General features: G+C 48.6%; 1 protein-coding gene across 1 annotated transcript in view; it reads right to left on the bottom strand.

Annotated features, from left to right (window-relative positions):
* The window catches only part of GNAO1 (G protein subunit alpha o1), a 145,263-nt gene extending 129,071 nt beyond the window's left edge, over positions 1-16,192 (bottom strand). Inside the window, exons 1-2 of the mRNA XM_028478364.1 lie at positions 15,267-16,192; positions 15,004-15,046 (exon numbers count right to left, since the gene is read on the bottom strand). Coding sequence (XP_028334165.1) covers positions 15,004-15,046; positions 15,267-15,384 — 161 coding nt within the window. The 5' untranslated portion in view covers positions 15,385-16,192. The remainder of the gene's footprint in view (positions 1-15,003; positions 15,047-15,266) is intronic.
* Between the last annotated feature and the right edge of the window lie 1,275 nt (positions 16,193-17,467).

Here is a 17,467-nt window from a genome sequence, read left to right as displayed (position 1 = left end):
TGCCACTCTCTCGCTTCGTCACAGCTTACCCTTCCCCCTCCCCATGTCCTCAAGTCCATGCTCTAGTAGGTCTGTGTTTTATTCCTGTCCTACCACTAATCTCTTCATGACATTTTTTTTTCTTAGATTCCATATATATGTGTTAGCATTATGGTATTTGTTTTTCTCCTTCTGACTTACTTCACTCTGTATGACAGACTCCAGGTCCATCCACCTCACTACAAATAACTCAGTTTCATTTCCTTTTATGGCTGAGTAATATTCCATTATATATATGTGCCACATCCTCTTTATCCATTCATCTGTTGATGGACACCTAGGTTGTTTCTTTTTTAATTAAAAAATGTACTTTTTTTTTTTTTTTTGGCCGTGCTGCGTGGCATGCAGGATCTTAGTTCCCTGACCGCGGATCGAACCCGTGCCTCTTGCAGTGGAAGTGCAGAGTCCTAACCACTGGACCACCAGGGAACTCATAAAAAATGGACATTTTACAAGTCAGATTTACTGAAGTATAATTTACTTACAGTAAATTCACTCTTTTGGGGTATACAGCTTGATAAGTTTTGATAAACATATATAGTTGTGTAACCACCAATTAAGAGAGAATATTTTCTATCACCTCCAGAAGTTCCCTTATTACCCCCTTGTAGTCAATCTCTCTCTCCTACCATCCCTAGAAACCAGTGATGTGATTTCTGTCCCTATCGTTTTGCTTTTTCCAGAATGCAGAGGAATCTTTTTTTTTTTTTTTGCGGTACGCGGGCCTCTCACTGTTGTGGCCTCTCCCGTTGCGGAGCACAGGCTCCGGACGCGCAGGCCCAGCGGCCATGGCCCACGGGCCCAGCCGCTGAGGAATCTTTTTAATACATAAGTCAGGTCAAGTCGTCCTGTGTTTTAAGCCCCCATGGCATTCAGAATGAAACCCAAATGCCTCTCCGTGGGTTGCACGGTGCCTCCTCTCTGCCTCTTTAATCCCATTTCACGTTACTTTTCCTTCCCTGTGGTCCAGCCTCCCTGGCTGCCTTTTTGCTCATTTCTGCCTTAGGGCCTTTGCATTTGCTCTTCCCTCTTCCTCAGCTCTTTCCTGACCAGCTTTCTTTCCCTCATCTCCTCTCACCACTCCCCACTGTTTGAGCCCAATTTCTTCCTTTAGAACAAACACATCACTACATGAAATGACCTTGTTCATTCATTTACTTGTTTACTGTCTATCCCCCTTCTCTAAAGCTGTAAGGTCCTTAAAGGCAGGGAGCTTGTAGGTCTTATTAAGAGCTCCGTTCCTAGAAACTTAGAAAACGCCAACCCATGGCTGGGCTTTCATTGGGATTCAAAGAATGAACACACGTGTGCCAAAGAAGTAGGGACTAGTGAGGTCCACGTGGTTGAAACTCTAAGAAGATTCAAAGAAGAAACAGGCCTTATATTGCATGCACATGGGGGGAAAAAAAAGGGTAGGAGGACTGGCCACAACTCCGAACCAGGGTCTCCCTACTGCCATTCTACCATCCCTTCCCCAAAGTCCCCAAAGATGGGGTCACAGAGTGCCTGGGACACAGAGCCGGGGTCTCTCCCATCCTGGCCCTCTGGAGCCGTCAGGTGTGTTTCTCTCCTGAGGCCTAGGTCCCTTCAACTCTTCTTTGCCTACCTGGCTGGACCTCCCACACACAGCCAGCTCAGGCTCACGGGCCTCCTTTCCCCTATCCATGTGAATTCAGAGAGGCAGGGGAGCCCAGGGGTTATTCTGTCTTGCACTCTTCCCTGGGGAAGAGCCACACAGGACCCTGGTCTTGTAAACCGTGAGAGATTATGAGACAAATTCCTGCCTTGCAGGGCCCCACGCGCTCAGCGAAGGGTACACGTGGACATGACATGCATTGGTGTCCACAGTTCCCTGAGCTGATGTCCCAGTTTTCTCTCTCAAGTAGCACTAGAGTTCTGAAAGCTTAATTTTGTTATAATTTATTATCTCAGTTGGAGGTGGCCAAGGGAGAAGGCGGGGAATTCCTTTGCCACGAGAACATCTGTTTTGCTGGATAGCAAAACTTAAATTATGACCTCAAGACTTGAGCAGAAGCTTATACCTCGTTCGGTCCAGTCTCCTAATTTTATATGTAAAGATACTAAATCCTAGAGAAGTTAAGAAACTTTCCTGGGGCCACCAAGCTAAATAGGGACAGAGCTGGGGTAGAACTCAAGTTTCCTTAATCCCAGTTCAGCCTTATCTCCACCTTAAAATGTTCTTGAATTTGGCTTTTATCCCTTCCCCTCCACTGAAACTGCTCTTTTAAAGGCCACTAATAGCCTCAATCACCAAATACAATAGCCTTTTCTTAGTCCTCATCTAACTGGACAATGCCACGGAACAGAACCCTGCTGCCACACAAAACTTCCTGAAGCACACGTGGCAGGGCCTCCTCTTGTGCCTCTGACCTCCAGCCCCTTTTCCCAGTTGGAGCTACCTCTGGGTCTATCGAATGCAGGCTCCCCTGCCTCACCTCCACAATGTGGGGGGTGGAATCCTTCTCTGAGACCCCTTCTCCTCTTCATCTGCATTCCCACCCCAGGGGCACTGCATCCACTGACTCTCATGGTCTTACCACACAGGACAGCCAAGAGTCCCCTACTCTCCTTCCTGCCCCAACCTCTCTTCCCCAAGAAAACCACTGAACATTGTGAACACGGAAGTTATCCTGCAAGGACCAGAAATTCGTGCTTGCGGTCTGACTTGCCATCTTGCCTCTGCTACTTCCCTCCCTGCTCTTATGCTTTCTAACTTGACGGCATACCTAAACTCCAAAACCCAGGTTCAAAACTGGGAGGACTCTTCTGATCTACTCTTTTCTCCCCATGTTCAACTAGACACCAGGTCTCACTTATTCTGCCTCCAAAATCTCTCCCCCATCCAATTCCTCATTGCTTTTCATAGCAATCCTCTAGTGCAAACTACAAAAATCTCTCTCTGCTCTTGAGCCTCTTCTCTGGTCTCTCTCTTCAAGCTCTCCTGACTTGGCACTCTACTACCCTACCATGTAGGGAGGAGGTTAGTGCACCCTACCATGTATTCACAGTGTGTACCCCGTAGCGAAATGCTCAGGGAAGCCTACAATCCAGCTCCACTCTTCCTTTCCACACTTCTCCTCATATTCCCACAAACCCCAACTCTTCAGTTACATAAGACTGTCCACTACCCCATGACGGTGCCCTGCATGTTTGAGTCTTGCTTTTGTGCTTCAGCTCATACTGTTTCATCTTCCTGGAAGGCCTTACCCATTTTTAAGATGATTTTGGTTATAAAGGAGAGAATTCCAGCTCAAATTAGTTTATGTGAAAGAAGGGATTTATTGGTTCACATAACTGTCCAGTGCATAGAGTCAGCTTCAGAGAATACAATAATTATCATCAAAGGTCTTTCTGGAAACCCCTCTCTCCTTCTCTCTTTCCCCCATTCCCCGAAGTCTCTCCCACAATAGGTAAACTTCCTTCCTGCACAGAGTAATGGAGATGTGGAAACATGGCCACAGACAACTCCGGGCTTTCATCAATCCAACCCAGTGAGGACCTTGCTGGGATCCAAGATGAAGAGCTCCTTTCTCATAGTAACTATAAAATCCCAGAGAAGGACTCTGCTCGACCTGGACTGAGTCACACCACATCCCCTGGAAAGATCACTATGGCCAGGGGAATGGGAATTTGTGAATGGCAAGGCCTGGGTCACATGCCCATTTCTATCTTCAAGCAGCAGGGGTAGTCATGGCAGCCCCACGGGGACAGCCTGGAATGAGGGAATCTGGGCAGAGTAGAACAACCCAGTTCCACTGAACTCTCATTTCTCCACCTACTGCCTCCAGGCTTAATCCTGAGCCCTTGTCCAAATCAAATTCCAGTTTTGCCTCTTCTGTGCACTGATTGTCTCTCCCAACTGATCCAACTCTCTGAGGGCAGGAATTGGATTCCTATGTGATCGGTATAAGGCTTCATGCAAAGGTGTGTCTCCAGAAAAATTTTCACAGTCTGCAATTACTATGTCCAATTATTTCTTTGTGAAGTCATTGCCTGATTCCCCTGGGACTGACTTGCCCACCAGAGAATCTCCAAGCACCTAGAACAATGCCTAATACAAAACAGGTGCTAGATAAATATTGAGTAAATGAATAAATGAGTGGCTTGAATAGAACAAAGGTTACCAACCTTTGGTGTTTGGTAAACGAGCACAGCTGCTTTTTAATTCTTCCCACTTCACAGAGAAAAATAAACGACAAGGCAAGAACTCCAACTTCTTGTCCCCACCATCCCACCCCCAAATTTCTGTACACACACCCCACGCTTATGGCCTTCCTGTCAGTCTCAGGGGATGAGATGCACATTCATGTCCAGATTAAGCTGCCCATCTATACTCTGCACCCCCTCCTCCCTGCCCATTCTCTTGGGGCTCCGCTCTTTCTACCACTTCCTCTTTCCTATATCTTCTGCATCTCCCTCGGTCTGGACTCTTTCTTTACAGCTTCTCAGTGGATCCAAGTCCCCGCATGGGAGCCAAATGAGGTCAAATAAACCCTCCCTGAGCCCTCCCCACTTCTCCCCGCTTCCTTCTACAGTTCTGGCTTCTTTTCCAGGAGACTCCATTTGTGGCCTCAACTTCCTCAATCCCACATGCTTAATCCCACTGCAATTTGGCTTTTCTCCCGTCACTCTATTGAAACTGCTCTTGCCAAGGTTGCCAACAAGTTTCCAGACCCAGTGGTCACCTGCCAGTCTTCATCTTATTTGACTCTTGCAGTACCCGACTCAACTAACTACTTCCTCGCCTTCTTGAAATTCTTTCCTTCCTTGGCTCCCATGATGCTACTCTGCCTTGGATTTTCTTTTCCGCCTCTTAGCTCACTCCTTGGTTTCCATCACAGGCTCCTCTCCCTAGATGTTTCTCAGCTCCTGGAGCTGTGTGTGTGGGGGAGATTCATCCTCTGCCTTCTCTCCCCTTCTCACTTAGCCTGGTGAGATTCCCAACTTTCAAGGCTCTCACTGCCCATGAGCACCACAGAATTCCAAGTTGACCCTTCTCCCCAAGTGCATCCTATCTCCTCATCCACATATCCAACTGCCTGCCAGGGATCTCCACTTGGATGATCCACAAAAATCATGACCAAACATGACCAGAATAAGTCAGCATTCTTCTCCTCAAGGCTTCCCTCTTCCTCCTGCATTTCTCCATCTCAGGGAACGGCACTACCATCCCACCAATGGCCCAAACCAGGAATCCTGGACTCATTTTTGTCTACATCCTTTAAAATGTAGTTCCGCCTCAACGCCATTCCAGTTGATCATCAAAAAAATTCAATTATTGCACCGCCCAAATAGCTCTTAAATCTATCTCCTTTTCCCACCTCCCACTACCACCACTTTAGTTTAGTTCTTAATCTTTTCCCACCTGGATCACAGAAATAACTTTCCATCTGGTCTCCCAACCTCAGAACCTGACTCCTCCAGTCCACATAGGTGATCTTTCTAACACACAGAGTGATCCTGCCAACCCATTTCCTTAAAATTCTCTGGTTCTTGAAAGTTCTCATCACAAGGTAAAAAATTTTAACTATGTATGGTGATGGATGTTAACTAGACTTACTGTGGTGATCATTTTGCAATATATACAAATACCGAATCATCTCACTGTACACCTGAAACTAATATAATGTTATGTCAGTTATACTTGAATTTAAAAAAACCGTTTGGTGGCATCTCATTATACTCAGAATAAAATCCAAAGTCCTTGGCACAATAACAAGGCCCTTCACGACCGGATCTCGGTCTCATCTTTTATCCTCCTTCTCTTGACACTCCTTTTATATATTGTGTTCTAATCAAACCAAATTATTCCACATTCCCAGCATGTTCCATGTGGTGACATATCTCAGTGCCTTCTTACACGCTGGTCCCTCTGCCTGGCATTCCTTTTCTCCACCTGCTAACTACCACTCATTTTTAAGACTCAGCCCACATGTCATTGCTCTTGGCCAATGTTCCTGCCTAGAGAAGGTGCCCTCTGTTCTCCCACAGCCCCGTGGTACTTCCTGCTCTGAGGTGTAAGTGTCTTTTACACGTATCTCCCATTAGGCTGAGTTCCTCAAGAGCAGGGACTAAGACCTTCCTCCCTACTTCCATGGCATCATGTATATGTCTAGTTCACACTAGGTGCTCAGTAAATGCTTATGGGTGAGCAGATGGCTGGCTGGCTGGCTGGCTGGCTGGCTGGCTGGCTGGCTGGCTGGATATCCTACTATCCTGTCTTTCCCAAGTCTTCTCCGACCACTTCCTTCCACCAAAGCCTGAACCTTCAGTGGCAGCTCCTCTCTGTTGCCACCTACTAATGGCCCACACTTCTGAGGCAAGAATGGAAAATGATTCCAGGAGCTGTCCAGATGGTGATTAGGGACCACTCTGGCATCAGAATCAATGTGATACACGATGGTGACCACCACCTCCACCTCCAGAAGGAACCCGGCCCCAACCAACCACTTGCTATTCTCTCAGCCACTGACCTCAACCAAGGCTTGTGCCATACCGTTTGCTGATGGGTACTGGGTCCTGGCCTGTCAGCTCTCTATTGCCCACACTAGTGGTAGTCTAGTAAGAACTGTGTGGTGTTAGAATGGAAAGGACATAGGTTTTGGAATTAGGCAAATCATGATCTCAATACATTGCTGTCACTTACTAAGCTGTGTGACGTTAAGTTACACAGTTAACCTAACTTCTCTGAGCCTCACACTTCCTCATCTGTAAGATGGAATTGATGACTGTATTTCCTCATAGGTTGATGAGAGAAAACAAATGACGATAACAGATGGGATTGAAAATGATGAACACAGTCTATGTCCATCAAAGGCTTTCAATATTATTATTCCGTCTTTTGTAGAAATGAGTTTGCATTCTTTGTGCACCTCAGTTCTCTCTCTTTTCTTCAACTAACATTTATTAAGCACCTCCTTTGTGCCAGACATTGGGCTCAGTACTGTATGATGAGCAAAAATAAGTCACCATTCCTGCTTTAGGGAGCCCTGGTAGGGAGGGGGCACCCAGACCAGCAAGGGAGACAGATACATAAACACCTAATTAATTTACACTGTGTAATAAATATTAGTGCTCTAAGACTCTGGAGGCAGGTGGCCCAGGTTGATTTTACAGCATGGGGAAGTTGTTCCCATAAGTGACAATTTTCCACAGAAAACCTATCTGTTGGCTAAGTCATCAGCGGGGAATCCAGGGTAAATTCTTTGTTTTGTTTTGTTTTTTTGCAGTACGCGGGCCTCTCACTGCCGTGGCCTCTCCCGTCGCGGAGCACAGGCTCCGGGCGCGCAGGCTCAGCGGCCATGGCCCATGGGCCCAGCCGCTCCCCGGCATGCGGGATCCTCCCGGACCGGGGCACGAACCCGTATCCCCTGCATCGGCAGGTGGACTCTCAACCACTGCGCCACCAGGGAAGCCCTCCAGGGTAAATTCTTGGTGATGCAGTCCTATCCTTAAATATATTATCTCCCTTTCCTCAATTCTTGGTTGAGAAATCAAGTGAGCAGGGGGACAAATTCAAGGCACCGACTATTAGCCTTGCAGGATTTTATTTTACTTTAATTTTTTGGTGCTATGAAAAGCACAATGTTTTTCCTCTTTTCTGTAAAGAAAATTAAAACTAAAGATGGCTCAGCAGATAAAAGCTGTGGGCGGTAAATACTCCCACTATTCCCCCCTGCATTTCAGGCTTCTAGGTTTCTCTTTGCATTTACTGAGCTAGAATCCTGAAAGAGGCCTGAGGAATTCTAGCTCATATCCTAAGTAAGAGATGAAAAGACTGAGGCTCAGAGGGGCTAAACGACTTGCCCAAAGTCAAGTTAGAGAAGGAGCCAAAATTAAAACACAGCTCTCCTGATCCTCCCCTTTAACTATTCTGCAAATCTCCCAACTCCCTGAATCTTAGGCACCTGAACCCAGGCAAGTTCCTTCCTGTCTATGTAGCCCTCCCATCCAGGGTGGAAGTCAGGGCTGTCTCCATTTCTAAGCATCCTGGAAGCCACAGACAAACCACTTCTTCCTTTAACATGTCACTGGGTCCCTCCTCCCAGAAACATCCTGTTTCTCAATCACAGGATACTTTCAGATCCTCCTCTTTGGTTTGAGAAGCACATCTGCATGAAAAGTTTGGTTAGAGGTGGTTTTCTCTAAATGCCTCTCAGGACTATGACTTTCCTGGCTGAGAAAGCTTTGTGGTTGAGATTGCTATTCTGCAATTATCTTGGCCTTAAAAGAGCTTTCATGGGTACCCTCCTCAGGAGGGAGCCAGAATTGATTCTTCTATGTTTAGAACCTCGCATCAAAGACCTCAAGAATCTGAACATGAAGGTAATTCCCAATTTCATAGCTCACTTAGAACAGGAAAGGAGCTTGGGGTAGCCCTGGGCCAACTACTCCAGGAAACGGAGCCCCCAGAGCGGCAGGGACAGAGCCACCTATCTCGACTCCTGGTCCAGTGCTCTCTCCCACTCTCTGTAATATCACTCCAGCCTCCTGTGCTGAAGCAGCTGCGCCATCAAAAATGTCATATCACTTATGACAACACAGTTAGTTATATAACTGATGCTGCAGAGCAGGCAAGGGGAAGAAACCCTGAGCATGAACCACAGCGCCCCACTTCTGGCTCTCAGGGAAGCTAAGGCCCACATACTTGAGAACTCCATATGGGAAGGGAACACCCACTAATCAATCAAAGGAATCAAAACTGTAGCTGACATGTGTAAAATGATTTCTAGAAAACTGTTAAAAGGGCATTTCATATATTACATCACTTAAAGCTCACAACCCTGTTAGGTATTTTTATTATCAGCCCCATTTTACAGGCAAGGAAACTGAGGCACAAAAAAGTAACTTGTTTAAGGGCACACTTCTAGTTAGTGGTAGAGTCAAGATTTAAAGCCAAGCATACTGGTTACAGAGCCCACGCTGCTAACTGCCTCTCAGTTTTGTTTTTTTTTTTTTTTTTTTTTTTTGCGGTACGCAGGCCTCTCACTGTTGTGGCCTCTCCCGTTGCGAAGAACAGGCTCCGGATGCGCAGGCTCAGCGGCCATGGCTCACGGGCGCGGCCGCTCTGCGGCATGTGGGATCCTCCCGGACCGGGGCACGAACCCGTGTTCCCTGCATCGGCAGGCGGACTCTCAACCACTGCGCCACCAGGGAAGCCCCCTCTCAGTTTTAAAAGCACGCTAAATGGCTTCTCTCAATAGGAAACCACCTATCTCTTTGAACCAGTAACAGGTCACTTGCTCCTTTCTCTCCTTCCTCGGCTATGCTAATGACTGATTTCTCAGGGCGTTTCTTTCCTAACCAGTACTGTGCATAAATGAGAGACACAGAATAAAATAAGAATGTGATACCGGTTTGAACAAATTCTTAGAATGCAGTTTGAGCACCTTCAAGCTTTTTATGATGATACAGTCAATAAAGTGAGGTGAAGTGCTCTTCTTACAGCACCTGCTAACCATTTTAAAATCCATGTAGTATGTATGTAAACATACACATACGTGCACATTTTTAAAAGTTTTTCAAAATCAAAAGTTGTTCTTTGCTAGTGTCATATTTTGGGGTAATTCTTTCCAAAATGTTTTTTTCAGTTTGAAATCACCTCCTCACCAGCTTGTCTACTGTCTTTCAGATCAAAATGTGCTCTTGCAATAATGGTCTGTCTAGCTTTGTAAGAAATGAGAGACTTAGAACACCCCGGGAGAGAGGGAACCAAGTCCCTGCATCCAGATTGACTGAGAACATGTCAGAAAAATATGACCTTTTTCTACTCATATTAAATCTCCAGTGTTAACAGGGAGAAGCTGAAAAACATAAGTGATCCTGTCCTATCTTTAGCAGGTGTGGCTAAGATGCATGATATAATCTGGGGAGTTCCAAGTGCTAAAAAAACAAGACAGTCCTCTGACTCTGGGCACTATAAATCTAATCTAGCCCCACACAGAGACTAGAAATTCTGGATTCCTCTGGAGTCTTGTCAATCCTGCATGAAGCTTCATCCATTTAATCTCATCAGCAACAACCCTTTCAATAAGCACACGGGTTCGATTTCAGAATCCAACCGGTGACTGAGGTTCAAGAATTCCACAGCTGATTCCTGAGGAGATCAGGTGGACTGTTTGCTACTCTTCTGGCAGGAAGGTCTGCTGGTATTTACAGCTCAGTGAACAGTAAGGAGGGAGAGAGCACCATCCATCAGCAAAGGAGAACTCATCTGCTACTTGATCTGACATTCTGTTTGTGCTCACACTGTCTCCAGAGAGCAAGGTGCATCCATTTGAATAAACATGGAGACAGGAGGAAGGGGAGGTGGAGCAAAGCAGCCAAAGAGATGATTGCAGAAACAAGAAGTCCACAGATCGAGGAGCTCTCAGTGGAGCGCTGCCCCAACATGGGCCCTTTGGGGATGTGCAGGAAACGCCCTTTCAGATGACTGTACTTTTACTGAGTAATGGCTGCAAGTTGCTATTCACCTCCTCTCATGCCTGCCACTTAGCATGTGCCAAACAGCGGTGTGCTGAATGAACACAGGCTTGCCCTGAACCCAAGCCAAAGACTAAACACACTAATTACAAAGTCAGGGTCAGCTGGTAGGACGAAACCACCAGCTTTTGGCAATCTTAAGATTGTCTTCCCTGTCTGGTAGGGTCTGTCCTCGGACTCCAATCCTACTGGAAGGGCTGGGATATTTGTATGAGCAATGGTGTCCTCACCAGGCAAATCCTTAAATTTTGTTTTACCAGTGGCACTGAGCAAGCACCTTGGAAAGGAACACACATCCAAAGTGCTCCACTTTACTGTGTTCACTTATATAAAGCCTACCAGCTAGCAAGCCATGCCTTAACTGCCACCTTCAGACTCTCTAGCTCCCTAAAAATTCACTTAATACTCCAAAAACAACAGATAGCCTGAATATGACATCACAGAAAACTCAACATCTCAAATGAGGACAAACTGTGGTGTCCATAGCAACTCCACAGTACATTTTACATTTTCATCAGGTAGACGGTCCAAGTAGTTGTCACTATTTGCTCAGAATGGGAAGTCACTTAAAGTGATTCTGTTGATTCCATATATAATGCCTTAAGAGATTTCTTTGAGAGAGTTTTGGTGATTAAATTAACACTTGCTGTTAAAATTTTGATTAATTGGAATAAAAGAGTCCCCTGATTGCAAAAATGATGAGGCTGTATCACAGGTGAGGTCAGGACCTCCTAACAAGCAAAATTATTTAAAATGTCACACATAAAAAGTCACTGATTACTCACGGTATGTGTAAAATTATATTTTGCCGTCTCAATAATCATTGTTTATTTCTCAGTACGGAAATGTTCTGGATTGTCTGACACAGAGCTCCCAAACACTAGTTCACAATCACATACACAAAGGGAAAAAAAAACTAGCAAGCTATTTTCAAATGAAAATTTTAATAAAGTATTAAGAATCAGGCTTTTCAAATGATAGTCTAACATGTGGCCTCTCTTAATGGATGCAAGTTTCCCACTGCAACATGTATCAAGCAAAAGAATGTCAAAGGTCAGTTTCCCTGCAATGTTCCTAGGCTGGTATGGGTGTTAACACTTTGTTCTAAGCAGCATCTGCCAGCCAGGCCTCTGTAATATAATTTCAGTTACTACAGGCATATATGGAAGCCCCGTCCATCTTCTAATCACACGCCATAACGTGGATAAGAATGTACGCTGAATGGAGTGGCTCTTTGCTCTTCTGGAAATGCTGATTAAAAAGGATCTGGAGATGTCTCAATATCAATATTCTTCCTCTCAATGCAACAGGCTGAGCTATTAAACCCCAGTCCCCATTAGGAAGTCATCGAGTTCTCACAGGGCATCACTCACAGAGAACGCTCTAATTTCATCTGCCCGGGTGAAATAAAAGAGCATCCTGATTAACTCGTAAGTATGGTCTGATAGGTTGTTAACCAATCGTACTGGCCAGGCAAGTCCAAAATTGCGTTCTGTAAATGCCACCTAGATTTTCAGGGCCAGCCCCTCCCATAGTACAGTTCTCCTGATTCAAGTGACTCTCACACAAGTGGCAATCTGGAAAATCACCTCTGCAAGGGAAGGCTCAAAAGAATTTGTCACTAGGATACAGTGACACCAATCCCACATTTTGTGGTTAATAAAACAAATCCTGCATCCAGCTTGGCACAAGGCCCTGATCTGATTTATTTCAAGCCAAGCTGGAGGGCTCACAGGAAAAGCTGCCATTCATGAATGCTTCAGGAGGACAGGACACTAGGGTCCCTTGTGGCAAAATTTACATGGGCCAGAAATCTTTCTGACTCACCTTTTGAGCAAACTTAACTCATTTCCTAAAGAGAACTGGTGTATTTTTTAAAATATACTAAGTTTTACCTACAAAATCTCAATTTTGCCTGTTATTTTTCTCCAAAAAGGTGTCCTGTCGGGTGATAAAGGGGGGAGTGCAGGGAAAAGAGAGAAAGTGCCAGGATGTCTGATTTAACCGTCTGAAATATCTAATGCTTGATTTTTTTCCCCCTCCCTCCTCTGTGTAACCAAATATGAGACGCAGAAGACTTTCCCGGAGAAGTCTAAATACAGCCTTCATTTAAGATTTTCTGGAAAAAAAAAAAAAAAAAAAAGATTTTCTGCCCCGGTACATAATTAGGAAATTTCATTCTAAAATGGCACGCCTATCTCCTTGGAAAGCGTGCCTCTGTTTGAATAAAAAAGGTGAGGTATCCTTCAGGGTACTCAGTATATATATTTTTAAACTTCTTATTAAATCAACCTAATTTATGGGGTTTGCTCAGGAAAAGCAGGTAAGGAGTTGCTTTGGCAGATGCAAAGTTAATTTCCAGACTCTAGCATAAACCCCGCTTCCATCCCCGCTTCCCTCAACCGAGCGTTTCCGAATGCCTTCGGCCTCCTTCGAAGAGGCTCGGCTCTCTCCGCCGAGGCCCCGGCTCGGCTCCGAACACTGCCGAGTCCCTCCGAGCCTCGCGCCCAGGCTTCGCCGAGCCGAGCCGAGCGCCACCAAGCTGAGCCTCCTCGACTTTTCCGGCCTCGGCTGGGCGCTGTCCACCACTCGCAGCGCCTGAAACCTCACCCAGCTCCGGTGGCTGGGGCTTCTACTGGGCTGCAAGCCTGCCACTGCAGATTACAGAGTTCTGAAGTTTTGAAACGTCCCCTTTAGGGAGAAAGGGTGGTGCTGCTTGCATTTACCGACCTGCAAGGGCTCCAGGCAGATGCAACATGCACCTTGTTGCAACGAGCAATTCCCCAGGCCCCGCCTTCCCATCCATTTGGGTTGCACAAGCTTCAAAAAAGCCCCAGGCCAAATTACCCGTGGATAATTTGGGTGCGGCAAGCCGAGGGGCCTCTGCACAGAAAGCCCCAGGGAGCTCTCGAACAAAAATAAGAACACGTCAAGCAGACGGGAGAAATTGTCTCCGAGTCGCTACTCCCTACCATCATGGCGCCGCCTAGAACCCGCTTGTCATGCCTGATACACATGCAAGATTTTTTGCATCTTGGTTCTGAAACCGCAAGCATGCTTCGTCTCCCACCCACCTTTCTGCGAAAGGGGTTTTTACTTTCCATTGTTTTCCTACGGGATGCAATTACTTCGGCTATTCTGTCGAGTTGAAAAATAATCATTTTTGTTTACTGCACAGCAACCCCTAATTAGGAGCTGTGTGTGCACGAAGGTGTCACAGCAAAGCGACGTGGAATCCTCGCTAAACGGTCTTAACGAACTCCTCTGTTCCGAACTGACAGGCCAACGGAAGCAGCGGGGCTAGGAGGCCCAAGGGCGCGCACCCCTTACCTAAGGTCACCCCCTCCCCAAGCAAAGCTGCCTGTGGGCTCACCAGGAACTGCTAACCAGGAATGGATGGGGCAAGAAGCAAGCCTGGGAGTAGGAAGGAGGGGCAAGGCTCCTTACTGAGAAAGTGTGGAACGGAAGGAATATCCCATTTTGTTTTAATTTTCAACCATCACTCAAATCCACCCCCAGTTAATTAGGAGGGGAAACTGATATCTAAGGCAAAAGGGGGTGGTGCAGCAAGTGGGGCCTGAAATCCGCATTGTGGGTAGATTACACGTAACACAGCCTATGCAGAGTGTAAATAAATACATTGATAAAGGCCATAGAGTGAACGAAAACTGCCAGTGTCAGGAGAGCAAAGGCTGGGAGGGTGGGGGAGAAAGGCGGGGGAGCAGCAAGGGGCGGGCATTCAGCCTCACAGCCAGCGTCCTCCTTCCACCTCTACCTTGGATACACCTGTGCCAGCCACATTCGCTTGGACACCCACCCCCTCCCCTACCACACGCCCCTTCCCCTAACCTCCGTCCTTTGGGGGTGGGGAGGAGGGGCAGAAACCACAGCCTCTAATTCAGCACCAAATCCATGAACAGCAGACACCTGATACTCCACCCCAGCCTAGGGCTGGGTCCCCTCCATGTTTTAGCCAAGTTCAAAAATCACTGCCCCAGGAGAAGAGTAGGGGGAATGGGATTATGGATGTGGAGTAGGGGGTGGAGGAAGGAGGAGCGAGAAATAGAGACAGAATGATACAGAGACACAGAGGTAGAAATTGAGGCAGCGACACACAGGAAACACCACACAATCAAGAGTAATGATCATAATCATGCCAATAATGTGATGTTCTGATCAATATGGCGGACACTGTCATTCATACAACTACAGGCGCTCCCCTTCCCTCCACCCCCCCCGGAGAAAACAACACCCACCCTGGGAGTTGGGGTGGAGGACCCAGAACCAACGTAGGGCCTGGGGGAGGGGAGTCAAATTCAGGTGTGTGTATGCGTGTGCGTGTGTTTGTGTGTACGAATTAAAAACCGGGCCTGGAGAGCAATGTGAAGTGAGCAAGGTAATAAAAATTATTAAAAAATTATACTTAATAAAAGTACAAATCCTAATGCCTCAGGGACTTACTTCATCTGCTTCACAATGGTGCTTTTTCCAGATTCTCCAGCCCCTGTTGGGACAGACAGGGGGGAAAATTTGGTGAGTGTCAGCTTAGGGGACCGGGGTGGGGGGTTGCGGGGTAAGGCATGCGAGGGAGTGGGCGATCCTGGGCACATGGTGGTGCCAACTCGGGGACCAGGTATCCCCAGGAGCGAGTGGGGAGGGGGGACTGGTGGGGGGGTGCAGAGTGGCCGGGGTCGGGGGATGGGGGTGGCAGTCCCGGTCCTTACCCAGCAGGAGTAATTTCACGTCTTTGGCGGCGCTGATGCCATCCTCCTTGAGGTTTTTCTCAATCGCCTTGCTCCGCTCGAGGGCGGCTCGCTCCTCTGCGCTCAGAGTACATCCCATGGTGGCCCCTTCCCTGCCACAGCCCGCACGACTCGGCTGGCACGGCTCCCCGGCTCGGCGCGCCCCCCACCCCCCCAGAAAGCAGAGCCTGGGCTCAAAGGGGAAAAAATCACGATAGCCTCCCCTTGGCTGAAAACAAAAATGTCGGGAAACCAGAACCCCCCAAAAAGACAGCCTCTAACAAGATTCCAGCCGCGGAGACTCGCGGCAGCTGGCGGGGCTCTGGGGGTGTCGAGGCGAGGGTGGCCGGGGTCTGGGGTTCCGGAGCCGAGGGAGGAGGCGCCCGCGGTCCGAGGAGGCGCGGGTTGCAGGCACTGAGGCTTGTGCACGACCCAAAATAAATAAAATAATAGTCGAGGCAGGAATCGCAGCCGGAGCCGGCGGAGGGTGGGGTGGGGGTCAGGGTGGGTCCTTCTGCCGCTGCTGCCGGAGGAGGAGGCGGCGCGGGGTGTGGAGGGAGTGAGTTAGGGGGTGCTGCTAGTGTATTTGCATCGCTGTTCCTCAGCCGTCGGTGCGTCCGCGGCGCCTTCGCCGACCCCCGCGCGCTGGGCAGGGCTGGGCAAGGGGCCGGGCCGGGGGGCAGGTCTCTAGCGGGAGACGGCGTCGCTGTTTCCCAGAGCCCGCATCGCTTGGTGGAGCCTACCGAAGAGAAAGGAAGAGCGCGACAGAGCCGCGGGCAGCCGGGAGCTCGAGGGGGAGCGAGAGAGGAGAGAGGCTGGAAGGGAGGGGAGAAAAAAAATGAAGGGAGAGCGAGCGAGCGAGCGCGCGCGCACCACAGACCAAGCGGGGGAGGGGGCGAGCGCAGCGCGCGAGTGCGCCAGCTGCTCTGCGCACCCCGCACGGCCAGCCGCCCGCTGACGTCAGCAGGGCCGCGCGCCAGGCCCCCGAGACGGGGAGGGGCGGGGGGCGGGGGAGGCGCGCGCGGCCGGGGTCCGCGTAACTAGCGGGGGCGCGCGCGCGCGGCGCGGCCTCCCCTCCCCCATCCTCCCCCCACTCCCCTCAGGGCCAGCGGCTCCCCGAGGTGGGCTCGTGCTAGGCCTAGCGGGGGCGGGGCCTGGGGCCGGGCTCTAGCCGGGGCGCCCCTCCCCGCCTCCGCCTCCGCCCTCGCCCAGTGCTCTGGCGGCTCGGGCCTGGTCAACGCGAGCTCGCGGCTGGGTCGCCCGCGCCACCGTCAGGTGGGTCCACTGGGTCGCGGCCGGCGCCGCCTCCCTCGCTCTCCTGCCTCCTCTCCATCTTGGCTCCAGCAGCGCGCCTTCTTGGTTGCTCTCCGGCTGCTGGGGCCGTAGCAGCCGAGGTCAGGTGGCCTCGGTTAACTCGAGGAGACCGTGGTTCTGAAGGAACCTGCGTTCCCAGTCATTCGCCCTTGGGGCGTAGGGGCAGATTCGGATTTTTCGCTTCCTGCGTCCCACAAATATTTATTGAGCACCTAGTATGTGAGAGAGGAGGCTGTGAGGAGAGGAAAACAGCAGGTTGAGACAAAGCCAGGGCCTGTTCTCAAGGAGCCTCTGAATAGATTTTGAGAGAAGAGAGCTTCTTCCTCTAAATCTTTTAAAACACTCCCCCGCATCTTATTTAAAATAAAGACCCAGCAACCCTGGGTCAGTTACTCAGCGTACAGCTCATCAAATACTGAGGAAACACATGCACTTATGCCAAAGATCGGGCATGGTCTAGGTGGTCTCTGAGATTTGGAAGAAATTAGTTCTCACTGCACAAAATGGTTTTACAATCAGTTCCATCAGACAGCCTCAGGGGCCCTTCTAGAAAAAGGGGCCAATAGGAAAGATTGCATGGGGATAGGAGAGGCAACTGGCCAGTGGAAAACGTTTTTTCTAATAGTTGGGCATTTTTGTGGCTCTGAAGGCAAACTTGTTTGTTTCATTTCAACAATAGAAAAAACACCCCTGTTTTTGGAAATGTTACCCAGCATAAAAATACATTTGCAATGGGAGGGGGAGGCAATTAAGGCCCACGCAGAAGAAAACATATTTTCCCCTGAATTTTTCAATTTGTTGTTTCCCAGTTTGGGTTTGCCTCATTCCACAAATAGCTGTTTATGTCAAAAGTTGTATGTAATGTAATT

Source organism: Physeter macrocephalus, chromosome 17, assembly GCF_002837175.3.
Source record: "Physeter macrocephalus isolate SW-GA chromosome 17, ASM283717v5, whole genome shotgun sequence".
NCBI classification, from domain to species: Eukaryota; Metazoa; Chordata; class Mammalia; order Artiodactyla; family Physeteridae; genus Physeter; species Physeter macrocephalus.
Note: the sequence above shows the minus strand (reverse complement) of the source record. Positions and strands in the feature narration are given on the sequence as shown.